The 24,919-nt window shown below is 48.7% G+C and overlaps 10 protein-coding genes across 10 annotated transcripts; 6 read left to right on the top strand and 4 right to left on the bottom strand.

Moving 5' to 3' along the window:
- Positions 1-421: 421 nt before the first annotated feature.
- Positions 422-1,551, top strand: BP5553_06557 (uncharacterized protein; the record flags this gene model as incomplete). The annotated part of the gene is made up of 2 exons (XM_032015180.1): positions 422-1,046; positions 1,100-1,551. The coding sequence occupies 2 exons, from the start codon at positions 422-424 to the stop codon at positions 1,549-1,551; spliced, it is 1,077 nt and encodes a 358-aa protein (XP_031868601.1).
- A 1,950-nt stretch (positions 1,552-3,501) lies between these two features.
- On the bottom strand, positions 3,502-4,338 carry BP5553_06556 (Uncharacterized protein; the record flags this gene model as incomplete). The annotated part of the gene is made up of 1 exon (XM_032015179.1): positions 3,502-4,338. The coding sequence occupies one exon, from the start codon at positions 4,336-4,338 to the stop codon at positions 3,502-3,504; it is 837 nt and encodes a 278-aa protein (XP_031868600.1).
- Positions 4,339-5,615: 1,277 nt separating this feature from the next.
- Positions 5,616-5,990, top strand: BP5553_06555 (uncharacterized protein; the record flags this gene model as incomplete). Its single annotated transcript, XM_032015178.1, has 1 exon — positions 5,616-5,990. The coding sequence occupies one exon, from the start codon at positions 5,616-5,618 to the stop codon at positions 5,988-5,990; it is 375 nt and encodes a 124-aa protein (XP_031868599.1).
- A 1,016-nt stretch (positions 5,991-7,006) lies between these two features.
- BP5553_06554 (uncharacterized protein) lies at positions 7,007-8,715 on the top strand (the record flags this gene model as incomplete). Its single annotated transcript, XM_032015177.1, has 2 exons — positions 7,007-7,062; positions 7,116-8,715. 2 exons carry the CDS (start codon positions 7,007-7,009, stop codon positions 8,713-8,715), a joined length of 1,656 nt encoding a protein of 551 aa, XP_031868598.1.
- Positions 8,716-8,877: 162 nt separating this feature from the next.
- On the bottom strand, positions 8,878-9,735 carry BP5553_06553 (Uncharacterized protein; the record flags this gene model as incomplete). Its single annotated transcript, XM_032015176.1, has 2 exons — positions 8,878-9,250; positions 9,329-9,735. The coding sequence occupies 2 exons, from the start codon at positions 9,733-9,735 to the stop codon at positions 8,878-8,880; spliced, it is 780 nt and encodes a 259-aa protein (XP_031868597.1).
- An 877-nt stretch (positions 9,736-10,612) lies between these two features.
- Positions 10,613-12,650, bottom strand: BP5553_06552 (Palmitoyltransferase; the record flags this gene model as incomplete). Its single annotated transcript, XM_032015175.1, has 2 exons — positions 10,613-11,413; positions 11,460-12,650. The coding sequence occupies 2 exons, from the start codon at positions 12,648-12,650 to the stop codon at positions 10,613-10,615; spliced, it is 1,992 nt and encodes a 663-aa protein (XP_031868596.1).
- A 1,227-nt stretch (positions 12,651-13,877) lies between these two features.
- On the top strand, positions 13,878-14,448 carry BP5553_06551 (Uncharacterized protein; the record flags this gene model as incomplete). The annotated part of the gene is made up of 4 exons (XM_032015174.1): positions 13,878-13,976; positions 14,040-14,091; positions 14,145-14,347; positions 14,407-14,448. 4 exons carry the CDS (start codon positions 13,878-13,880, stop codon positions 14,446-14,448), a joined length of 396 nt encoding a protein of 131 aa, XP_031868595.1.
- Positions 14,449-15,895: 1,447 nt separating this feature from the next.
- Positions 15,896-18,979, top strand: BP5553_06550 (uncharacterized protein; the record flags this gene model as incomplete). Its single annotated transcript, XM_032015173.1, has 5 exons — positions 15,896-16,125; positions 16,188-16,477; positions 16,543-16,826; positions 16,873-18,336; positions 18,407-18,979. 5 exons carry the CDS (start codon positions 15,896-15,898, stop codon positions 18,977-18,979), a joined length of 2,841 nt encoding a protein of 946 aa, XP_031868594.1.
- A 1,089-nt stretch (positions 18,980-20,068) lies between these two features.
- Positions 20,069-21,574, top strand: BP5553_06549 (uncharacterized protein; the record flags this gene model as incomplete). Its single annotated transcript, XM_032015172.1, has 2 exons — positions 20,069-20,777; positions 20,874-21,574. 2 exons carry the CDS (start codon positions 20,069-20,071, stop codon positions 21,572-21,574), a joined length of 1,410 nt encoding a protein of 469 aa, XP_031868593.1.
- Positions 21,575-22,723: 1,149 nt separating this feature from the next.
- On the bottom strand, positions 22,724-24,138 carry BP5553_06548 (Glucanase; the record flags this gene model as incomplete). Its single annotated transcript, XM_032015171.1, has 2 exons — positions 22,724-23,464; positions 23,518-24,138. 2 exons carry the CDS (start codon positions 24,136-24,138, stop codon positions 22,724-22,726), a joined length of 1,362 nt encoding a protein of 453 aa, XP_031868592.1.
- Between the last annotated feature and the right edge of the window lie 781 nt (positions 24,139-24,919).

Raw genomic sequence — 24,919 nt, 5'->3', positions numbered from 1 at the left:
GAGATGTGTTTGAGATCAATCAAACGACTTAAGCAACCATTCGTAGTCTTTGATATGTTTTAGCGCATAGTCATGCTCCGCTTTGGCTGCTAGAGCCATACCGGCCAGGTGGCGGCTGGAGGAATACTCCACATTCAAACCAAGCCCCGAGACAAACGTATCTGGACTGGAAAATTTCGTGGCCCTTTATCAAGACCAAGAGCTACTGGGAGATGCATCTGGCCAAAAATATGCACCGTAGAGGACCTTTGTTCTCAGCAAACAACCCCGAGACGCCTTTATACCCTTATTTAAGGGCATAGACACGCAAGGTCTCAATCCGAATTGCAAGTAATGCTGCACAGCCCCTTTTGTGACCAAATCGACTTGTTTCCACTCTCTCACTTTCTAAATCCATCTCCCTAACCATCGTTGCATCAATATGAGACCAGTAGCCGTAGCAGTTCTAGCCGCACTTCTGCCAACATGTCTTTTGATCGCCGGCCTAGCCTGTCTCTCGATATATTTGTACTTCAAATTTCGAGCTTTCGGCGCAGATAATACACAGCTTCGAGCACAGCTAGCCCCCCCGCCCCAGCCAGAGGAGCCTCCCTTGACAGATGAAGCGAGAGCAAACTTACGACAGCTGGCAATGCCAAGGCCAGAGCCAGAGCTAAAGTCAATCCCGGCTCCAGGATGGACACCGATCTACGTCCTATCAGATGCATCAAGCCCGGATTGGAAATCTGATATGACATCGGTTTTCCATGGACTTTCGGCTTGGGACATAGAGTGGCCTCATATTGTACTTAATGAACCAGGAGGTGATGATAAGTTCGGACAATATTTAGAAGCCCTTGGATATCAGGGGGGCGCCTCAACAGCAGCTCTTCTAAAGCTACTTCGGAATAAAAACACTCGGTTCCAGGCCGCGCAACATATCGCAATCTCCATTGGCCTTGCAAAGACATCAATTGATAGCGATCCAGAATCCACCCTGCTTCCGTTCTCGCCAGCGGTCCAAAGGGATCTAAAAGATTTCTTGGAGGGAATCAAGGGAAAGAAGTGTAAGTAATTCACTGCACACTCGATTTGAACACTACTGACATTGAATTTGCAGTTAGCCCAGAATTCTCAAGAACCCTTGCGAATATCCCATCCCAGATCGCCTTGGAACATGGAAGAATCAACATAGAAAAGATGGAGAACACTGTCGATCTTCTGGATAAATTGTTCCGCCCAGTCGGAAAACCAGAAATGCTTTGTCCAGGCGGTAGCTACCGTGGGCGTGCCTTCATAGGACATACACAAAAGGACGTCACCGAAGCATTAATCGACGCCGTGACCCTACAAATGCGGATGCTGGGATCCCCTCAACAGTTCGAACTCAGGTGGAAAGAGACCAATGAAACATCTGTTTGTCAACAACCGGCTTTGTATTCACATGCAGGGGAAGACGGAGTGCCGCTCGACGAGCCGAAGCTTTGGTGGGGCGACGGAACGTATGATGTTACAGAGGATGGATCGGTTACCTTTGTAGGGGAGAAGCTTCCGCCTGAGGAGGTAGTTTGATGTCGGTGGTAAATTTAGTCGCGCGAGGAGTTTCTGCTTGGTTCAACCCGATATTCTCGTGCTTGCAGCGCTGCTTATGTTTCGGTTAACATGGGATTAGAACATAACAACACATAGCCAATATGCGGATCACTGTTCTCCGCATCTCCAGCTTCCCTTCAGTCACTATTTCACTTCTATCATCATGTATTTAAATAATATATCTGGTTGTAGTCAATTGCAACACTCGCCCCACTTCAATATTGCCCCTGTCGCGGGGTGCATAAGCGGCATTATTAGGTTCCGTTCATTCCCCATTATCCGGGGTCACTATTAATAGCTAATTTAGCTAATTAGCAGTCTTTCTTCGATACACCACAAGTTCCAGCGCCCCTTCCCCGCACCGTTTCCAACCAGTAGGACGAGGGATAGTGAGTGACAACAAGTGACAGTCCGGATTTGGTAAAGACGCATAGTTGGGGAAGAGAGGATGTCCAGTGGCTCTTTCCTTCCTCCCCCCCTTCGTCACTCTCATACTGTACCTGTGTAGTACCTACAATACATACCCAGGTACCAAAGTTATCCTTAACTTCCTTCACTGTCTCCTATAATAAGAAAGAGCAAGAACCTCGTCCTCCTTCTACCGTCAAACTCGAGTCTACCTCTTCTCTGCCTTGTCCATCCCTCCCTCCCTCTCCCTCCACCCGAACACTCCGTCACCATGGCACCACTCCTCGGCCTCACCCGCACTCGTGTCCTCGCGGCGAAGCCCTTGCTCTTCCGTCAAATGAACTCGCATGTTTCGACGAAGACATCTGGTCGAGCACCAGTGGCGTGGGGAGCCCAATGGCGGCGCGTGGGAGGCACGTTTTTGATGTAAGATATCCGGCTGCTATCTCGTTCTCCGCAGCCGAATCTCGCGATGTGTTGCAAGCGCAGCACAGCGAGGACATCAAGGCGTTGCGTTGCGTACTTTCGTTTGAAACAATACGAGTAAGCGGGGAATTGAAGCTGGAATATGAAGGCTAATCCGTGTGTGCTTTTAGGTACTTTCCCGTCGTCGGAGCTCTCATGTTCTGGCCATATAGCGTTCAGCCTGTCATGGATCGAATTAATTCGTAAATCTATTCCGTCCGATCGAGTAGGAGGATAGATGGAACCCAACGAGATGTCTGCGATTGCTGGGCTGCGTATATGATTGGTGATGGGATTAGGTGTTGGCTGACGGCTTGTGGCCGTATTTGCCTAACATTAAACGAGGAATAAAATATATATATACACAGAGCGGTCCTTCGGCCTTCAGCAAGAGTCCCGGGTATTTCCCCACGCTTCCTCTCGTTACCATCTTTCTGTTGATTTGATGAGTTCATGCCAAACTTGTTTGCCCATGGGACGTTCCGGGCCTTCCGGCAACCGAGAACAGGAGGCCCAAGATACAAATGAATTTCAACAAATTTATTCCTTAACTCTGATCGCGCTTCTCATAGGGAAATTCTAAATGGAGACCGCAATTGCCTGTGTTGTGGTTCCATTATACCAAGTGGTTTAACATAAAAATTTGGATATAATAACAGTAGCCAGTGCTCTTTATATTTCTCTCATCTACAGAAATCGAGAATTGGCAACTTACGCCTGCTGTACCCTCTTTCCCCCCTTTTTCATCCAATCCAATCCAATCCATGCCTCGTTGATCTAGCTTGCATAAAGTATTTAAATTCATCTTTACCATTTTATTCCACAAGCTTAGTATTTGCCTTTGCTTCATTTCTGTAACGCAACAGCTCAAAACGGACAGATAAAGAATGTTCCAAATTCGCACCTATTACATATAAACGGCAAGGTATACGCTGAAAGTCCTAAATTGCCCCCCGTGGCAACTGCTCACAAAACTCAACGGGAGACTTCGCACCCCGAACTCTATACTCCAGGCCCTGAATCATCTAGTATTCCCCAGAGACTATTCCATCTCCCTCACCTAGGTAAGGAAATGGACGGCGGAACCTGGATATAAGTATCCGGACGATTAGCCTCTAGCGTCAACCTCATCGTCTTATATCTCGCCTCTACTTCCCTCACGGCGGCCCAGACATCCAAGTTCGCGGCCCCTTCCGCATGCCCCTGCATCAACATATCAATTTCCCTCTCCTTCTCCTCAATATGCTCTCGAAGTTCACGCCATCCATTCCAATCCTGCCTCAAGCGATTTGGCAGCCCCTGGCTCTTCATCACAGCTAACAGACTTGCCAAAGCTGTGTTCGCTGCGCCGAATACTGTGATGAGGATATGGCTCACGCTTCCGGCGCCGAAGGCTGTTACACTTGCTCCGACTAGTATCTGGAGGAATATTGCGCCTGTTAGGAGACCATCACAGAAGGAGTAACGAAACCGGGACCGGCGCTCGTTGCTCAGGACTTGGCGATAGACACCTTTGTTTGCTGGGGTGAGCTTGGGTTGTTTTGGTTTTTCCTCGTGGGGAGGGGGGGGCTTCTTGCGGCCTAGTAGGTTGCGGCGGGGTTTGAGTTTGATTAGGCGTGGGCGTGGAATGCCTAGCGCGGCGTGGAAGGTTTGGAGGGGGTTATCTCCGTTGGGTGGAATATCTCCTTCGTGAGGAAAATTGATTTCGGACTGTGATGGGTGTATGTTGACTGCTATATGGTCGGGGAATTTCGCGTCTGGATGGGGTATGTGCTTCTCATCGATGAAGCGCTTTTCAGTTGAGTGTATAATGCTCGAGGAGGTTGATGCATGAACTGGAGGCGGTCGGGCACCTGATAATTGACTCGGAGCTGGTTGTTTTGCAGAAGCCATGGTTGAAAGCACCAGTACTTACTTCTGGTCTTGAATCTTGAATGCCAGGGGAGTGGAATTAAATATGGAGTACTTCATACCACGGAGAGAAAATCACTTCAAATTGAGAGGTAAGAATAAAACGAGCTGTCCACGTGAAGACAAGGTGTAGATCATAATATTTCGATGGGACACTTGGTGACCATGATTGGAAGATGTATCAGCCCCATAAGCCATGCTATTTGCTTTTTAACCCGGAAGCAGCAAAATGCCTCTACGGAGTAGCTGCAGCCAGCCACTTGCAAGCCACTTGCCGTTTTATTAATTATTGTACACCGTATTGTCTTAAGGCAGCTAGCTGCAACCACTCCACTCCCAGTAATACTCTCTTTTTGCATCCAAAATGTATTGGTAGGATAGCTGAAGATAGTGCGTCTCTCTGATACGGTATTACCAGAACCAATGTCAGTGGCCAAATAAGAGCTGCATCTCGATTGCATAGCCAGCGTATTTCCCGCAGATCGTGCCTAGTATGACAGAACAGACGAACGACGGAGCACTTGCTGTACTGGGTGAGGACCCGTTAGATTAGAACTTCTTACCAATTACCAATATAAGTGGGCGAGACTGAGAGGAGCAATGGTAGGGGGGTTGAAATTTTGGGGGAGAAGGCAAAGAAGGGATGATTGACGCAAAAATAATGTTACTCTTTGGCTAACGGCTGCTTGCGACCTGTCTTAAAAGGATAATTTCAAAAGTCCAAACAGAAGCATAGAAACCAATTCCTCATCTGGCTCCTTCATCAATCTTTAAAGATTGACCTTAGCTTTTTCAACAGATACCACGACTTCCATTGGCCGTTTATACCAACTGTTTTAATCACGTTCATGAGCATTGTAACAAGACTGGGGACAATGTGCAAAACGCCTTGTGACAGCCATCGCACACAATGTACCAAGGCTGAAACTCCCACATCGTAACCACAGTCCACACGATCCGCAGCCCACGCGATTGCGATTAAGGCGATACGTCGTGTGGCTAGTCTATACTTTTGGCGAGCGTGTTACATATAATTCCCCTTTTGAAGGAATGAATGGTCAGCAGGAGTGCGGACGCCTTCGCAACTGGACCTGGTGGTCAGTGCCGGCCTATGTTCCGACCGAAAGGCCTCCTTTAGACGCCTTGCTGTCAGCCTCATAGAACACAGTCTCTCGACACGTCACTTTTTCCTTCCATGATTTTAAGATTTGCCTCCCCGCATTTTCCATTCCATAAATGTGTCGCACTTCACAATTCCCATGGACCCATTTACAGCATTGGGTGTTGCGGGCAACATCGTTCAGTTTGTAGATTTCGCTGCCAAATTGATCTCAAAAAGTCGAGAGATTTATCATTCCGTGGATGGCGCTTCATCTCAGCATCTCGATCTCCAAGAAATTGCCAGTAACCTAAATCGATTAAATGGGCGACTTCAAGAGGATCTCCGTCACCAGATTGTCTCAACGACCGCATATCCTTCCCTCGGACATGGAGGTTCAGGACGAGCTGAGAAAGAGCTTGGAGTGATCAACACAAAATGTGCAGAAGAAGCTGGAAAACTGATTTCTGCTCTAAAAGTTATCAGGGTTAAGGGAAGCATAAGAAGTGGAACAGCTTTCGGCAAGCCCTCCTGAGCGCTTGGCGCGAGGAGGAGGTCAATAACATCGTCAATCGCTTGTCGGAGTACAGGAAAGCCCTCCATACCGAGCTGTTGTTTTGTTTGAGGTCAAATCCCCACCTTTATCTCTGTGGTGCCATGCTAAATCACGGTTCAGAACTAAAGTCGATACCTTGTCCCAACAGCAGCTCGAGCACTTCCCAGTTCTTGATCGGAAGGCAACGTATATCGGGGATGGGCTAGATAGGATGCGGGAAGAGAATAGACGCAACCAGCGAGAAGTCCTAAAGACCATCAAAGAGCACCATTGGCGTGGGGACAGCCATGACGACGTTGCAATGTTTTCCCAATCATTTGATCAAATGACCGAGAAGCAAAGAATGACATCCTTTCAAGAGCATATTCTCCGCCGACTCGAATTCCTCACAATGTTAGACAGAGAGCAGGAAATTGTTCGCGCTCACAGCACAACATTTGACTGGATATACGCAAATAATAAGAAGCAGCCTCGGAGCAGTTTCCAGAGTTGGCTTCAAAAAAGGAAGGGAGCGTATTGGGTGACTGGAAAGGCTGGATTAGGCAAATCAACTTTGATGAGATATTTAGTCCATAATAAGAAGACACGAGATTCTCTTCAAACATGGGCTGGAGACCTTCCTCTTTGCACGGCGAGTTTCTACTTCTGGAACGTGGGGACACTAATATAGAAATCGCAAACGGGACTGCTTCAATCGCTGTTATTCAAGTCCCTCGATTAGTATCCGAACTTGATTCCTCAAGTCTTTCCCCATCGCTGGCGTTCATACAAAACATTTGGAGATAACTCCTGCCCTTGGACTCGCACGGAGTTGATGGAAGGTTTCAAGGCCTTGCCGAAGCAAGCAGGAGCCTCCGCAAAGTTTTGCTTCTTCGTTGACGGACTAGACGAATATGATGGCGATCATCTCGACATCGTGAATCTTTTAAAAAGTGTTACGTCCTCCTCGAACGTTAAAATATGTCTTTCCAGTCGACCGCTACTCGTATTTGAAGATGGGTTTAGCGAATTTCCAAAACTCCGGCTTCATGAACTCACTCATGGCGACATCGTATGTTAAACCGATAGTCAGCTTAAAAAACATAAAAGATTCATAACTCTAAGGCAAAGGGAACCCGAGCGGGCTCCTCTATTGGTGGAAGAGATCGTCGAAAAGTCCGCCGGGGTATTCCTTTGGGTAACTCTTGTAGTGAAATCTCTACTAGAGGGCCTCCAGAATTCGGATCGAATATCGGATCTTCAAAGACGACTACGCCAACTCCCTGCCGACCTCGAGGACCTTTATCTCGTTATGATCGGAAGCCTCGAGCCATTCTACGAACAGCAGGCTTCTCACATCTTTCAGATAGTCACCGCAGCTCGACAACCATTGTCCGTATTGGCAGTCTCATTTGCTGATGAGGAAGATCCTAATTTCGCCGTACTTGCAAAGATGCCTCTGGACCGTAATAAAATGGTCTTCAGATTCGAGGATACGGTACGTCGACTGAATAGTCGATGTAGAGGCCTGTTGGAGGTTCGTAACGGTAGTTCAGCTTTCGGACTTGACTCTAAAGTCGAGTTCCTGCATCGGACCGTCAAAGACTTCCTGGAGACACCGAGTATATGGAACCGGATACTCTCTCAAAGCGCACCAAACTTCGATGTTGATATTTCCTTGATGCGATCTTATCTTCTCCAGTTGAAAACACTACACGGCACTGAGTGGGCGGAAGAAATTTTCGGGAAGTATACTGGAGAGTTCATGGAATTCGCGGCCGGCGCTGAAGGGAGGTCAGATGACATGCAACTATCACTGCTAGATAGTTTCTTTGAGACAGCAACTACGCTGTGGAAACTGCGGCCACAAGATGAAAACGCTAAACGACTCGGTCAGGTCAAACTGCAGCATGACTGGGTAGAAATGGTACCCCCGCAGCGCAATGTAGTTTGCTGCTTGTCTTTGGCAGCATCATTTGGCCTTCGCCAGTACGTGGAAAATAGTCTGGCGAGGTATTCCCCTTTGCATATGCCCCAACTAAGCCGGTCGATCGTGTACTTCGCCGCCGTGCCCGCTCCGCTATATCTAAGTCCCAGACTTCCCAACACGAAACTCGTTGCCTTCCTACTCGAATCGGGCGCTAATCCTAACCAGCCCTATGGTGGAAGCTCTGTGTGGAAGTACATCCTGAAATACGTCTGTGAAAACTGTAAGCGGCTCTGCATGAGCGAGCACCGAGAGATCTTGATATCCTTGATCGAAGTAATGAGGCTGCTCGTCGAAGCTGGTGCTGACCCGGAAGCCTGTATTCCATTTGCCGCCGATATTGTCTCGGAAACGTTTGGGTGGCTTTTGCCGGAGCAATCCATTGACTTGCGACAGCTCATTGGAAAGAAGCTTGAAGAGAAACCCGGGCGCGCGCTTGACGAGGGCAAAGTGGTCCATGGTAACATCAAGGCTCGCAGTTTAAGAGATCGGTCGACGAGAACAACCTCACAAACCAATCTGGTTATTCCATCAACAGAAAAAGTCTTGCAACGGGACGGACCCATGAGAGGGAGATTTAGAAAGAGAGGAGGCACGCCCAGCAGGACGCGTTCAAGCTCAGAACAGGTCCGGATCGTCGTCTCGAAGGTCAATGAGAGCAAAAGCTCTGGCAAATTGAAGAAGCAGAGACTATCAAGAAGCTTTAAGAAGTTGATGTTCTGGACGTGGCGGTGTTAAAATGGAGTGCGAGGTCTTAAGGACGCCCTTGGATGGGAACTTGATCATCTCCCCCTTGTCGAATCAGAAGACTAATAGCCATGACCTCTTGGTGCAAAATAACCAGACACATATCCCGCCGTCTTCGAAACAGTCTTCCTACGGGAACCCAAGATAGAACTTCTAAGCGGCGTCCGTTTCCTTCTGCTTCAACCCCACCGACTTCCCTAACCACTCCGTACTTCCCAGCTCCAAATCTTCAGCCAAAAAGTCCGCGACATCCTCCAATTCGGTCGTGTGATTCAAAATCGCAGGCACGACATTTAGATAATCCCCAATAAGAGGTACTCTTCTGAGGTAGCTGTCTTTCCAAGCCGGAGGCTCGCCATCTTTGAGGAGTAATTTATGGCGTCGAGGGGCAGAGAGAGGTTCAATTTTGGGACGGGCTGGCACCATCATGCCGACGCACAGCAGAGACCAGCGGAGTTTTGATAATGAGATAGGCGTGACAACATTGAGGGTTTCCTGGTGTTGAATAATTCCTGGCTTTGGCATGCTTAAACCGTGGAAGTAAAGTTAGAAAATTGCGTCAGTGGCCTAGACATATGTAGGTGAGAGCATGGAAGGGACATACTAGTCCTGTATCAAGTTGTCCGTCCCAGGATATCTGCATAATCCTATGCCGCCTATTAACCAAATTCTCATCGGCTGCTCTCCCCGCTCTTCGCCTACAGCTACCGCCGCATCCGTAACGGCTTTTGCTATCTTCTCAAGTAGATGCTCTCTCCAAGGGAGGACCTGGTTACCCGCGACATCGCAAATGGCTTCACAGTCGTGGTCGAGGATGGCTTTCTTGATGCCGACTGAATCTGTGGCGTCGCCAATCACAATTGTAATCAGAGGAATGAGAGATGGTGAGATTAATTTGTGGAGTTTGGAAATAGAGCGGATGTAGATGGTAACTGTGTGCTTGTGGACGAGGAGCGCAGGTATAAGACGAGACCCAAGATTCCCTGTTGCGCCGAGGAGGAGAACGCGCATTTTGAATGTTGGTTCGGCCGTTTGGGGGTAGAGTTTGGGGGGATGAATGATATGATCGTATCCCACCAAAATGAATGAGGCCGGGACTTATAAAGGGTTCAGTCAATGTTATACTAGATGTAATCGTCGACCAGCTCAGATCCGAGACTGGTGCCGTAATTCTCGGCAGCGAATCCGGAATAAAATGGCCTTTTCAAGTTGCGGAGAAAAAGAGGTGAGGTGTAGGTAACATCGTTGATATCACTGGTGAGGGGAATACTTCATGCTGAAGGCGATGTTTATATCCGCGTATTCGTAATGAAAAATGACGCCTAAAGTACATCGGTTCCGGTGTAGATGTTGAGCGCCGAAACTCCCTTGGCTCAACGCTAACGGCCTTCACCTGCCTTTTCAACGCCGAACCACGATCCCACATCAAATGGGGTCAGCAACATCGTGGGTCGCATAGCATGGGGGCTGGTACTTCAAGTATAGGACATTTGTGGGGTGGAATCAGTTATTATTCGGCCAATTCCAGTCTAAGTATGATATGCCCCCACAATTTATATATATATAGGGTTATATTATATATACATGATTATCCGCCATGTCAATCTCATACTGTTCTTTTCCTTCTTCCCCAAAACCCCTGATCGTATGATATACAAGAACAAGAAAGACTGAGGCCAAAAGCGCTCTAGGTAAGATATAGTCATAAAAAGCATTAGCCAAGAAAGGATTTCCGTATCGTCTCAAGAATTAAGCCTTCGCTCGCCCCTGACAGGTCGATTTCACAATAGTAAATAAAAACACGGAAAAGAGGGCGCTAAAACGCGGCAACAAAACAACGACAAGACAGGCCGAAAATATACAGGCACCGCAATGCGTAATTATATGATCATACTCTGGGACTTGGCGGCTTCCGCGTAGTAGCAGGCCCTTGAGAGCCCGTGGCAACATCGCGCAGCTCCATGTCGACCCCAACTCCTACGCCACCCTGATATTCCGTTTTCAAGGGCGCAGTACGTTTGTCTTTCCGCTCGCCAAATCTTTGATCGCCGTCCTCATATTTCCTCTTGAAGTTCAAATACGTAGGCGGCCTCGGCCGACAGAGGACAGCGATCCAATTTCTGAAGACATTGGCCTGCGTGAATGGGCGGTGGCGGTCCTTCTTCAGGAATTTATGCGAGTTGAGGTATTCCCTCGTAGTTTCGCCACGGCCCATGAGAAAGAGGTGGTAGCCCATTAGGGCGGCCGGGTATGGGGTAGCTAGGATTCCATAGATGACCATCGCGAATGGGACGCGGAAGTGACTGATGGATTCGTTGAATGAAATGTGGTTTTGGTTCTTGTAGGTGATGATTTGCGTGAGACTAGCTCCAATGATATAAAGTCCAAGGAGGGTGCTAGAGCTGACGAAGGTGAAAAAATAGCGGTAGTTACGTCGACCGACACAATTGTTGAGCCATACGCAGTGATGGTCTTGTGTCTCGACACAGTTGTCACAGACCCGACAATGATGACCTCGAGGCGGACGCCATATATTGCAAGTTTTGCAGTACTTGGCCGGTACCTCCATGGCGGCAGCGCTCGATTGTGCAGACTTAATTAAGACCCAGTCGTTCAGGGGCGGGCCCAGAGTTAGAGGATCTTCATTCTCATCCAGCGGTGGCATTGGTTGGAGATTTCGAGGAAGGATCTAACCATGTTAGCACATTTTGGCTTAGAGAGATGAGAGTACGTACCCCGGGATCGGAAACGGAGGCGTGAATGAAAGAGGACAAGCAAATATAAAAGATATAGGCACATAATATAGGTATGGCTGGTGAAATGTTGTGCCATAACCAAGACGCAGAAAATACAAAGAAAAGAACTCCTGGAAGGACGACAAATAAGCCCGTGGCTATATTAATGGGCTTGTCTCGAGTATTCTGCAGTCGACCTCCCCAGCAGAAGACCATATTTCCTGTGAAATACTCATAATTTTTTCCAGACTTCAGCTTCGGTGGAGCCTTTGGCGGATCAACCGGTGTCAAACCAGGTGACGATGCGACAGATGATAGCTTCTCCCTGCCGTGTGTACTTCGATTCGGGCTATTCGGAGCAACATCCCCTCTCGACGGTAATAAGAAGCTGGAACGGAAGGATCGGGGAGATTTAGAGGGCGTGGGAACAGTTGTTCCGTTTTTGTAACTTTTATCGATGTTTACACTCAGGCCTTTAGTATTGGCAGGGTTGCTCTGAAGAGGCCGTACGCTATCCGAGAGACTACCCGTTGTATGGAATCCATAAGTAGGGCTGGTGTTGGCCGTAATTCTCCCAGCTGTATCTTGTTCGGTCATCTCAGTCCCTGGTGAAGGCGGTACTGGACCATATCGGCCCTCTTGTGAATGGTGTGCCTGCCTCAGTGTCTTATTCGAATTGACACTATGCCTACCCACACTACTCCCACCTTCGGCAGACCCATCTTCGTTCTGGTGTACCGTGGGCGGACGGGGCCCTCGCTGAGCTTGCAGCCGCTGCGAACTCATCGGATGGAAAAAAGCGTGCGAGGTAAGGGAAGGCACATGAGTCCTACTTGAGCTGGGGGGCCGGGTACCAGTCGAGCCAGATATACTACCCATAGTGCCGCCCCTCTGCAGAGTGTTTCCAGCAGGATATCCCCTTCGGGATGGAGGCGAGTGCGGCCATGCTCCTCGTTGCGATGAGACCCCAGTCAAAGCAGTATCCGGTCTCGAGGCTCCCTCTCCCGTCGCAGTTTGTATGCTCCGCCGTTGATTCCGCGGTGATTGTGTGATTACGCGGCCAGGGTCAATTGTTGCGTGTTCGTATTCTCCTCCATCATCTGAGGCAATATCCGTCATTCTGGATGATAATATACTCGCAACATCGCCAGCATCGGACTGGGCGACGTGGGGATTTGGGAAAGAATCCATGTTCGGAGAGCGCGGCCTGGATGAATGGTCTCGAGACGCCATCGCAGCATGAAATATAACCCTCCTGCCGATAAATTTGATCTATTTCTTCCTTCTCTCCTCCCTCATCCCTCGGGCGTGGTCATACGATAACGAAGCCGGCGCTTGGGTTCGTGCTGTGTGATGTGACGTGCGTAAGGGGAACGAGAGTGAAACCGGAAGATCACAGTTGGGGCACAGAGAGCGTTCGAAAGAGGCGGCGCAACGGGGTGAAGGAAACGCGGACGAGGAGAATTATTAACTCAGGGCCACAGCGGTGGTGAAGGAGTGTATGATACCAGATCTGATTGTGAGGAGTTGCGCTGCAGTTGTTGTGAGACTTCTCCTCTCCTATCCAGCGAAATTGGGTTTCCTGCGCTCGATAAGCGTCCAAGCGCAGTGTTGCACTCGAACAGTGGCGCCCGACGCGGTGGTTCGCTCAGCCACCAGCATGGATCGCCAAATTAACTCCTGGCAATCCAATCTGGATCGGGCGGCAGGCATCGGGCAATGGCAATGGCAAGACAAAGGGGAGTCGGGGATAGTACATGTCACAAAGTACGTAGTACTGAGCAGTTGGTGCGCACTTCTTATTAATAAACTCAACACTAGGTATGTGCCTAAGGTACGAAGGGACGAGGACTTGTATAAGCACCGAGAGCACCGTAGTGTATGCAGGTACTAGAACCAACAAAAGCACTAAGAGGATTTCCTATCCTATCGAGGACTCGAAGTGCCGTGGATGGGGACTCCTCCGAATGTTATGCCAAATGGATACTACGTACTAGCTGGACGTTCAATTGTCAAATACCATACCTACTGCGTATATGATTTGTTATATATGGTTATGGAGTACGAAGTAAGGCTTGAATAGCTACAAAGCTACAAAGGGGTTATGGAACAAGAAGAGAAAGGAGTACTATAGAGGAATCTATAATTTATTATTATTATTTTTCTTTGCTTTTTGGCTCAATCTACCCAAAGTCGCCTGAACTGGGTCTTAACTCAAGCAGGCACATGACCTATAATCACGTGCTGTCGCTCTCCCTCTCTCGGTCGGAGCATGTGCGGGATCGACACCTGAGGCACCAACAAGCCTTGGAGCTTGCCGAGCATCAACATCACAGTCGAACCACTTCCACACGCATCCGCTGAATACAACCACAAACACAACCACGACCACTACCTGCACCTCAATTGCACTACACAATGTCCCAAGCAGCACGGAATGTTGGCGGGAAGATTGGCAAGATGGCGTCCCAGGAGAGCCCTCTGACGAAAGGCGCAAGAAGAGATCCTGAGCTCTATGTATGTATGCCCCGTCATCCGGCACAGGCAAATCCGGTTACTGATCTACTGCGTCCTACACAGATCCTCGGGGCCATCATGTCGGGTGCATTTGGCTTCGTTGGATACTATCTCGGTAATATCCCCCAGTTCCCCCGCGCCTCCGAGCCCAATTGACCGTTTTCACAGGCAGCAAGCCCACCGCCGCAACCTCCGAGACCCAGGTCCCCATCGTGTCGAACAGCATGCCATGGCAGGTTGATACCAAAGAAGATCCGCAGCATGGCGACTTCAAATACCGCTACCACCCTGGGGGCGATCTCCATGCTCCTGCGAGGGATGCTCCTAGTGCCCTACACAGCGTCATCGTCCCTAATGTCAACCTCCCTAAGGTTAGTTATATCGTGCTTCCCGATTTGAACTTGCACCTGAGCTGACTGCCTATCAACAGCACCTCCACGAGAAATACAACAAGTTTGGAAAGGAATTGTGATTGGCAGACATTGGCTTAAGCACAGAGCGCGAATCGATTGCCCGGGGACGTCTCGGTTGTAAATATTGTTAGAAATAGAAGCTGTGGTTTCGTGGCTTTGCCGTCAAGTGAGATAGCTTGTCAGTACTTTTTAAACAGCTTGGTGCAAATCAAGTCACAGAGACTTTGCTCCCGTGATCTCATGGAAAATTGAATTCTGGTACCGGACAGCGACATCAATCATTCAACCATCGTCAAGTTCCTTCATCTCTCCACAGTTTTTAACACTCTCTCGCACCGGACTCATACAAGAGACGGATGGAAGGTCTGAAAAGAACGATTGCCATTGATCCCGAAACATGGCATCATGTTCGTAACGCAAAGCAGAGTCCGGTTGGGCCATGTCAGAACCGGCGCTAAGCCAGTTGCTCGTAGGAAACCTGCTGCCTTGAAGCTCCAAATCATAGAGAGGCAAGTGGAGAGTGGGGACTTTTTAACAGCCCGACTGAATCTATTGAAGATCGATCTCGTTCATGGTAGCGCCTTCTATGGTCCAAGGACAATGCGAGCGAGAGTATCACCCCAAGTACAAGTAGGCGAGGCATGAAGCGATCAATAAAATAGAACCGAGCAAATGCTCACGAAGTCATTGCACCGATCTCTGACAAAGTCCGCCTTCTCTTCGACATTAATATTGACACGTCGATATGAAGCTTCTGCGTGGTGTTTACTTAGCCCAGTACAAATATCCCCTTCTCAATTCTCCATTCCCAATTCACAATTCTCCAACCTTCAGCCTCAGCCTTATCTCAAAGGAGCCTAGCGGCGAAACGGGGCATTTCCAGCTGGCGCCTTCCCCTATCTGGAATAGATCGGTTCTAAACTTGGATTGATTGGATTGAAACACGCAGAAATATATATTAATAAGTTCATAAGTTGAATGTCTCGGGGCAGCTCTGGACGCTGTAATATAAAAGAGAAGGCGCAGTATAAATTAGGATCAAAGTAAATCAACAGCGACCTTTAAAAGTTGAGCTGAATCAGCTCCATGAGGTACATTGCAGTACCTCTGTACGTAGCACATACCTCGTCCCTCGTAGTGGATCGCATGGGGCTGAAAGCTGACCTGCGCTTGCGTTGGTTCCCCAATAGGATGGGATAGGGGGCCAGCGCAAAGCCGACAATCTGGCTTGAGGCCACGATTAAAGGGATACGAACCAAACTCCGTGCCACCACACTCCTCGAAATTTCTCCCTTGACTTCCTCCGTCCACGACCATCTTTTGGCATCATCAATTGCCATGCACTGCTTTTAACCTTTTAATACACTCTTCTTTCTTTCTTTAAGGATTGTTGTAATTAGAGATCTAGGAGTACGGCGTAGGGAGCTCCTCGTCAGCGCGCTGTGATCGGCGCCACAGCCTCTCCTGCCTGGTCCTCGATTCGTTTCGAAACAAACACCTGCAAACATGGCCAAATCTACGAAATCTGGCAGCGCGAGGCCATCGCGGAGCCCGCAGCCTGGGAAAATCTCCCGTCAGAAACCACAGGATTATACTTCAGAAGGAGTGGCAGACCATGACATCTTCCTCCTCCCTGGGTCCGACTACCAGACCATGCTTGGCCTCACGGTACTGGCAACGATTGTCAGACTCTTCCGGATATACCAGCCAAGCAGTGTCGTCTTCGATGAAGTACAGTATGTTATCCCGCCGCTTGAATCCCAATCTGCGACGGTGGCTAATTATTGTGCGTAAACAGCTTCGGCGGATTCGCATCGAAATACATCAAGGGCAAATTCTTCATGGATGTGCACCCTCCCCTCGCAAAGCTGCTTCTCACACTTGCCGGATGGTTAGCTGGATTTGATGGAGAGTTTGATTTCAAGGACATTGGCAAGGACTATCTCGAGCCTGGTGTGCCATACGTGGCTATGAGAATGTTGCCAGCCATTTGCGGTATTCTTCTGGTCCCGGTTATGTTCTTGACCTTGAAGGCAACCGGGTGCAGGACTGCGACGGCTGCTCTAGGCTCCTCTCTGATCATTTTCGGTAAGAATCCATTTGATTTGTCCTTTGCAGCGTGGCAATTACAATTACTAACAGTATCGATTCAGAAAATGGCCTTCTCACCCAAGCACGCCTGATCCTGCTCGACTCTCCCCTTATGATCATGACCGCCTTAACTGCATTGGCATTTGCCTCATTCACGAATCAGCATGAGCAAGGCCCCTCGAAAGCTTTCCAGCCATCATGGTGGTTTTGGCTTGCGACGACCGGCCTTGGGCTAGGTGCGACGGTTAGCGTTAAGTGGGTTGGGCTTTTCACAATTGCTTGGGTTGGAAGCTTGACTATCGTGCAGTTATGGGTCCTGCTTGGGGATGTCAAGACTGTGACGCCGGTAAGTCCCCCGATAAAGGAATTTGATTGCAAGCTGACATACATAGCGAATTTTTGCCAAACACCTTGTTGCCAGGATCTTCTGCCTCATCGTCATTCCCCTAGCGTTTTACATGGCTATGTTTGGAATCCACTTCCTCATTCTCCAGAACCCGGGCGATGGTGATGGATTCATGAGCTCCGAGTTTCAAGCCACCCTCAATTCCAAGGGCATGCAGGACGTTCCGGTTGATGTTGTTTTTGGCAGCCGAGTTAGCATTAGACATCACAACACTCAAGGTGGATACCTGCACTCACACAACCTTATGTACCCGACTGGCAGCAAGCAGCAACAAATTACCCTCTACCCGCATAAGGATGAGAACAATGTTTTCTTGCTTGAAAATCAAACGCAGCCGCTCGATGTCACCGGACAGCCAATTAACGGCTCGTTTGCTTGGGATTCCATTAACCCAGAGTATATCAAGGATGGCGATACTATCAAGCTCTTCCACCTCCAAACCAGCCGCCGTTTACATTCTCATGATGTCCGCCCACCTGTGACTGAGGCCGACTGGCAAAATGAAGTCTCCGCTTATGGATATGAGGGGTTTGAAGGCGATGCCAATGATCTGTTCCGAGTCGAAATTATCAAGAAGATGTCCGATGGCGAGGAAGCTAAGAAGCGTCTTCGAACAATTCAGACAAAATTCAAGCTTGTTCATGTTATGACTGGCTGTGTCCTGTTCTCGCACAAAGTCAAGCTTCCTGATTGGGCCTCCGAGCAACAGGAGGTTACTTGCGCGAAGGGAGGAACTCTCCCTAACAGTGTCTGGTACGTCGAGCAGAATGAACACCCTCAACTTGGTGAGTCTGCCGAGAAGGTCAACTACAGAAACCCAGGGTTTTTCGGTAAATTCTGGGAGCTACAGAAGGTTATGTGGCATACAAATGCGGGGCTTGTCGAGTCTCATGCTTGGGACTCTCGCCCACAGTCGTGGCCCCTCCTTAGACGTGGTATCAACTTCTGGGGCAAGGACAACAGACAGATATACCTCATTGGCAACCCCGTCGTTTGGTGGAGTTCGAGCTTGGCAATTGTCGTCTATGTCGCCTTCAAGGGCCTTGCAGTTCTGCGTTGGCAAAGAGGCTTTAAGGATTATGAGAATCCCGTTTTTAAGCGCTTCGACTACGAAATCGGTACTATGGTCTTGGGGTGGGCATTCCACTACTTTCCATTCTACCTGATGCAACGCCAACTCTTCCTACATCACTACTTCCCAGCACTTTACTTCGCCGTAATTGTTCTTTCCCAAACTTACGATTACATTACGGCCCGTATCCCTGGCGTTGGGCTTCGCGAAAACCCCATTATAGGTCGTCTCGGTGCACTCATCTTCTTGATCCTGAGCGCGACCGTTTTCGTTCTGTACTCCCCGCTTGCCTATGGCAATCCATGGACACAGGCTGCTTGCAATAAAGTCAAGCTTTTTGACACCTGGGACTTCGATTGCAACACTTTCTTGACTGAGGTAATTCCCCTCCGAACCTTTCCGAAACGCGGCCGCGCGGGTTAGTCAGAGAATGTGCTGACTTTCCTAGTATTCCCAATATTCTAGCCCAGTCCTCGCTGCGCACGACGATGTTCACAAGACAGAGTCCCCTCTTATCCCGTCTGATGCTCCCCAGCCGCCACCAGCACCGGCCGGGGAACAGCAACCCCTCGTGCAAGACCCTCCAGTGTACATGTCGGAGGCTCCTGAGCCTCTGGTCTCTGCGCCACCCATAGCTGCTCCCGCAGGTCACAGCATCGTCTCTCGTGAGGAGAAGGTTGAGTATCGGGACCAAGACGGTAACCTCCTATCCCCAGAGCAAGTCAAGGCGCTCGAGGGAAAGGTTAGCTTTAAGACACGCTACGAGACCCGAACTCGTATGATAGACCCTCAAGGAAACGAGATCGACCCTGATACTGGAGCGGGCGTCGCACCTCCTCACCCAGACGTGGAAGGTGTTGACTCATCAACAGTGGGCAAACCCGAACCCGATACCCAGGATAAGCCGATGGAGCAAAGAGAAGTCCAGGCGGATGAGAGCAAGGAAGCGAAGGTGTTGAAGTCAGATGGTGGTGCAGCAAAGCCTGCAAGTGAAGGCAACGAGGCGACAGGGGCTGCATAATCATGTGCCCACAAAAAAGTATATTTTTCTTATGTCTGATGAGCGAAATGTCAAACCTAAACGGCATTGGGGTGATCTTTTTGGCGGACTGGTTGCCAATGTATACTAGGAGTGCATATGTGGTAGGTTGGGATTAATCTGATATAGCGCTATTGATCAGTCCAATTTTGGTCGTGATTTCTTTCCTCATGCAACAACTTCAGAAACCCCATCGTCGTCTCTATCACGGTTCGAGCTTACGTCAGGGTCCTACAAAGTATTACCACCAAAAGTCAAACTCTACTTTGAGTCTCGCCGGCTCCGTTCCAGTCTCTAGACATAGACAGCACCCGCCTTTACCTGAATCGAGCCCGAACATGGGCTAGGGGTAGCTTGAGCAACCTAAGCAAACGGTAGAGCCCGCCTAAGTAAACATTAAGAAGGCATATTAGCATCTAACAAGGCTCGTTCACGCTTTCTGAAAACCGAGCTATCTATACCTGCGTAATCTTGTCCCGAAGCGCAAATCCTATTTTGTCTCCCTTCCAAATAAGACTTTTAGGGGTTATGTTAGGCTCCCCTGCGACTCTACTCGAGCGTCCTTTCAATGTTCACTCTTCTCTACGTGTGTGTATTTGAGCATTCGTGTTATTCTGCGAGCGACTCTTTAAGCGTCCTTCCAGCGTCTCTTTAAGCGTTCCTTATTCAATAGCGTGGCCATTTCCGTAATTGCCTTTTCGATTTATAAAAATTCTTGCACCGCCCTGCGGCCTAATCTATGCGACTTTATTCTTAGAATTTCTTTGCCAGTCGCTTTTGTACAAGTTAATGTCTATGTCCTGTCCCTTTATTCATCAAGCTTTCCATTCTTCCCCAATTTAAACAAAGCCACGCCGGATGGCTTTCATTCATTCCTGTTGCGTATATTTACTTTGTTGTCATCGCGAAGCCCAGATAAATTCCAAGTTATAATATTCTATTTTCGGCGCTTTGGTAGTTTGACAACTTTTTAGTTCAATACTCGCTTCTACTAAGGCCATTCACGATCTCATCCCATCTCTACTTTCTCACAATCTCCCATTTTAGACGTTCGAGCTCATATAGATTAATATGGCAATCGTCAATGCAAATGCAAATGCAAATTTGAAAGCCAGGCTTTCAAAACGCAAGCCCAACCGCGAAAAAAGAAAAGTAAGAGCAAGGGTCGAACGTGCACATCCAGCACCCAAATGCAATGCAAAACCTATCCACTCGCTCTTTACGACAATCGAAACGCTTACCAAAACGATTCCACAAAATATTCGCACAGTTTACGATATTCTCCGATGTCCGGGATACAAGACTTGGGCCCAGCATGCCCGTAACATCGACGATCTTCGGCTTGCTCTAGATGATCCTTCTTGCAATTGCCAAGGACGCAGGACGCGGGTTAGAAAACGTACGTCTAGGACAGGGAGTGAAACACAAAGATGGAATTCTGTTAACTCGTCATTTCCTACCCTAGTTATCGAGCAAGCATGGAAGCAGATTGAAGATCCTACGGCAAAAGAAATGTATGATAAATTTGGAGGGAAGAATGGGTATGCGAGCCCATTTCCTTATGAGGGCGTACCTGTCTACAGGCACCCACCAGGTGTTCTAGAGAACGAGGCGCCCGAAGCGTACCCCTATCATACGTGGGACCCTGCGTTGCGTAATGTTGCGGGGACGAGTATTACCTGGGCGATCGATCGAGCGGCGGATAGTTTGTTTTGTCGAAAGAGGCAAAATACTTTTTGGACCAGTTTGTCACAGGGCCTACTAGGTGATACTAAACTTTGTAAGTCTTTGGCTATTCCTTTCCCTGTAATTTTCTCTGGTCGATAAGTAAGGGCTGCCTATATATTCCGATGGTTAACTTTGTTTGCTTTAATAGGGGCTGAAGTAAAAGCATCTGCAAACATCTACTACCAAGCAGCTACTCTACCAGCAAATCACCATCCCCGGGAGGATCTTTACCAAGATCTCCACGTGGCCACCTTACGACGTCGGTGTACTCTCAATCCCCCTCCACACCTTCAAATTGCCAGTCTACAACGACAACTCCTTCCGGATGGGCCATACCTTGAACTCTGCGATGTGACGCCCGAGCTCTGGCAAATTATTGCTGACTGTTTCGGCATCGAACTCATCGTCATCCACAATAATGACTCCTCCGACCCGGCCAAAACCCTTAGAAAGCGCGTATTAACCCGCGGGAGCCATAATGCCCGTCAGATTTTCATGCTACTGGATGTGGACGGTGAGTATGTCCCCCTCCGTCCCATGGTGTCAGATCGTGCCAATTGGAGATATACGGCGCATATGCCCAAGCCAGGGAAGACATTTGAGGAGACCATGAGGAGGAGTGGTGAGATTAGAAGTCCGTGTGTGAAGCTTGATGGGACGGGTTTGCCGATTGAGCCGTATGAAGGGATTCAAAAGATAGGAGCATCAAGGAAGAAAGAGGATAAGGGGAAGAAGACAATGTATCAGGAGCCATGGTGGGTTCCCGAGATGTTGGTCGCTGAGTTCTGGGGCGCGCAGGTGGATGAGGAGAGGGTTAAAGATTACCTGGATACGGATGCTTGGTGTTGATGCAGGGTCGATGTGTTGGGGGAGATTTGTAAGCTTTGATGTTAGGGCTGCTTTGGAGTTAGATAGGTGATCCACCCTAGACGTGCTGGAGACTGTGATGTTTCCCACTGTGGCAGCGGTGTCCGCCTTCGTTGTAGATTAGGCATTCCGGTCTTCCTTACTTCGTTATGAAGTTATTCCATAGATTATATTTTGACTTTAGAGATCTAATTATCTCAGCGTTCGAGGCTTTCTGATATCTTGCATTTATCCTTCTTATGAATTTCTAAGCTTATAACGCCAATATAACGGAGAGTACAAAGGGGTATAGTATCCGCTCCTACAAATCAATATTGATATCGGTGCGAAGGTATCACCAAACCTAGCTTATATTCATGACGCTATATAGTTTTTCTTAAAAGTTCTAGATTAAGGAATATAATACAGTAACTAGCTATGCTCCGCTACTAGGCTTATTCTCCAAATTCTAAAATCAAAATATCTTACAAGGCATTTCACCCCTGAGAGACTCACATCAACCAACTAGATAGAGCTAGATCTCACAATTAAAGGCGAGAGCGGAATTTAAAGCTAGTAAAGGAATACATATAATATGAGAAATCAACAAGCAATATAACCAATTCCCGTTGAAGAAATCTTTTGAGAAGTTTGGTGAGGGAACGTCAAACTATTAAATGATTATTATAATTATCTAGCTGTAGAAGCTAAACGTTTGGCTCTTCAGTGCGTGGTTTGAGGACTTGAGGGAATGTCCTAGGTAGCTGGAAGCATAATGATGGATAAAAGAAACCTCATATAATTGTAATATCGAGATTGGAGAGATAAAATATAACATAAGTTCCAACCAGCGGAGAAAGGGTAAGGGTAGTTACCATGCGATACACGAGTCACTCTAGCCACGAATGAATTCACAGAGCGGGTAATTATTAAAACAGCAAAATGACAGTAGCATTTTAGAAGCTATCTACAGTCCTTTATGTTTTTTTTTCTCGCCCTACCCCTATTTACATTCATTCCACAGAACGAAAGTAATATGCACAAATCAGCTTCAATCAGTAGCCAATATTAAAGAAAGGAATCCCTTCGCTCTCGCTACCCTATATACATTTCCAACTAGCCCACTGAATCAAGGAACTAAGAGGGAACCATTTATGGTTGCTTGAATGTGGAGCCGATGGGGCCGAACTTGATGTTGGAGTAGATGACGCTGGCGTCGGGGCTGGCCTTCTCAACATCAGCTGGGACACCGGAGGTGACATCGCAGGCACCTCTGGGTCCACCTGGAGCGCTGTTGGTGGTTGGGTATGTGGAGTCGAGCCAGAGCATGTTGGCGTAATGATCATCCCAAATGGACATGACGAGGGTCATGCCAGCATCGAGAGCAGAGCTCATGGATGGGAAGCCACCTTGGGTCTTGAAAGAGTAATTGTCACCAAAGGCGGCCTTTTGGGCGTCACAGAAGGCAGGGGTGATGGAGTTTCCGGTGACGTTGGGGATCAAGGACTGAGAGTTGGGGATGACCTTGTCATTCTGGACGTAGAAGCGCTTGATCTCAGTCAAGGGGCTGCCAATGAATTGCGTCACGACCGTGAACTTCTTGCTGGTATCGACGGTGAGGCCCTTGCCGTAGAAGCTCGTGTCACCCTGGCGGTAGGAGTTGAAATCGCATCCGTCGGGATCGCAAACACCGGCATATCGGGTGGCGGAGTAGGTTCCTCCACAGTCGTCACCATCACATCGGGTTTGAGAGACGGTCTTGCATGAATGGGGTGTCACGGCGGCAGCCATGGAGTTAGCCTCCCAGATATCCATCTCAGCGCAGCAAGAGCCGTGTCCTCCAACACCGGCATTCGGGTCATTGCTGGAGGGCTTCCAGTTCTCAACGTTGGCCTACGGAACTTTTAGCCAATCTGTGTGTAGATTCCTAACTCTGGATTGCTTACCTCGCCGTTGATGAACTTGAGATCGCGCGGGCATTGCGCATCACAGTATCCGACACCATACTTTGCACCGGCTTTGTTGGTTGAGAATCTCTTCATTCCACCATCTGCATCCATGGAAACGAAGTAAAGAGCACCATTGAGACCGCACGGTAGCTTGGAAACATCAACGTCGAAGGTGAACTCGTTGTTCAGGAGCTTGAATTGCTGGTATGAGGTATCGGTATCCATCAAATACAGACGGGATCCGATGTTGGTAGCATAAGTACCCTTGGTAACGAATGTGAGCTTCAAAGAATTGCCGCTGACCTCAGCACCATATGTAGCCTTGTAGTCAGCACCCTCGAGAGCACAGTTGGCCGCGCACTTCTTGTTGTCGGGGCAAAGTGTGGCATCCCAGCTATTGTCGGTATAGCAGTTAGTATAGCTGTTGGCCGTCTTGTCGTGGACCCAACGCCAATTGGCATCAATGACCACCTTGCCCTGTTGAGTTGAGCAAGAACCTCCGGAAGAACATTTCGACCAGGTCATCGAGGGGTGAGTCTCCGTTTGTTGTGTTCCTACCTGCTGGCCGCGCGCCACAGCGGCGACCAGGGAGGTGGCAAGAGCAAGACTGCGATACATTTTGATAACAACAAGAGCTTGAATATCAGGTAGAGAAAAGGCGGTACCGTAGAGTAAAGCAGCTTGAGAGACAGGGCGAGCAAAGAAGAGTTATATACTTATCAATTGAGGCAATACCAATGGCTCTGACGCTGATCTTGCTCAGCACCAGCCTCAAAGTTAAAGACAAGGCGGATAGACGGGAATGATGTCCTTACAGCCGTCGTTAATCTGTTTGAAGGTGTTAGCATAGTGCACTAAACTAATTGGCGGTATTTTCAACGGCCGATATCTACCAGAAATCAGCATTTGCGGTGGAAGCAGTCGCCCCGAAGTATATGCCGGCAGCATTGGGCAGTAAACGGCATCAATTCCTTCTTCCATATTGCCTGTATCGGACTGGCCAACTACTACTAGGTGTATGGCAATCTCCATATTTGGGAGCGAGTTTTGGCAGCCAGATGACTTCAGGAAAGGAAAGGCTGCTGTCGAGCAATGGCAGGGATGATTCAGCAGAAATACCAATCCGGCGAATCAAATGACAAACTTAATCTGGGGATGAGCTACTCGGAGCGAAAGTTCCTCAAACGACCTTGCTGAATCTTGACTTGCTGGCGTGGATAAAGGGGCGGAGTGATTAGGAGAGCCTGGTATCACACAGACTTGCTGGTCCCCCGCATTTTCAGTTTCCCCTGTCAAGGGCGGCGGTTCAGTATCCGCGTTGTATCCCTGCTAATATAAAATGTACACCAAACCATCTGGATTTGGAGGGGCGTATGAAGGCCGCCTGATACTCCGCTAC

The sequence above is a fragment of the Venustampulla echinocandica genome, assembly GCF_003357145.1.
Source record: "Venustampulla echinocandica strain BP 5553 chromosome Unknown scaffold_4, whole genome shotgun sequence".
Classification (NCBI taxonomy): domain Eukaryota; kingdom Fungi; phylum Ascomycota; class Leotiomycetes; order Helotiales; family Pleuroascaceae; genus Venustampulla; species Venustampulla echinocandica.
The sequence above is the reverse complement of the archived record's forward strand: the minus strand, read 5'-3'. Positions and strand labels throughout refer to the sequence as shown.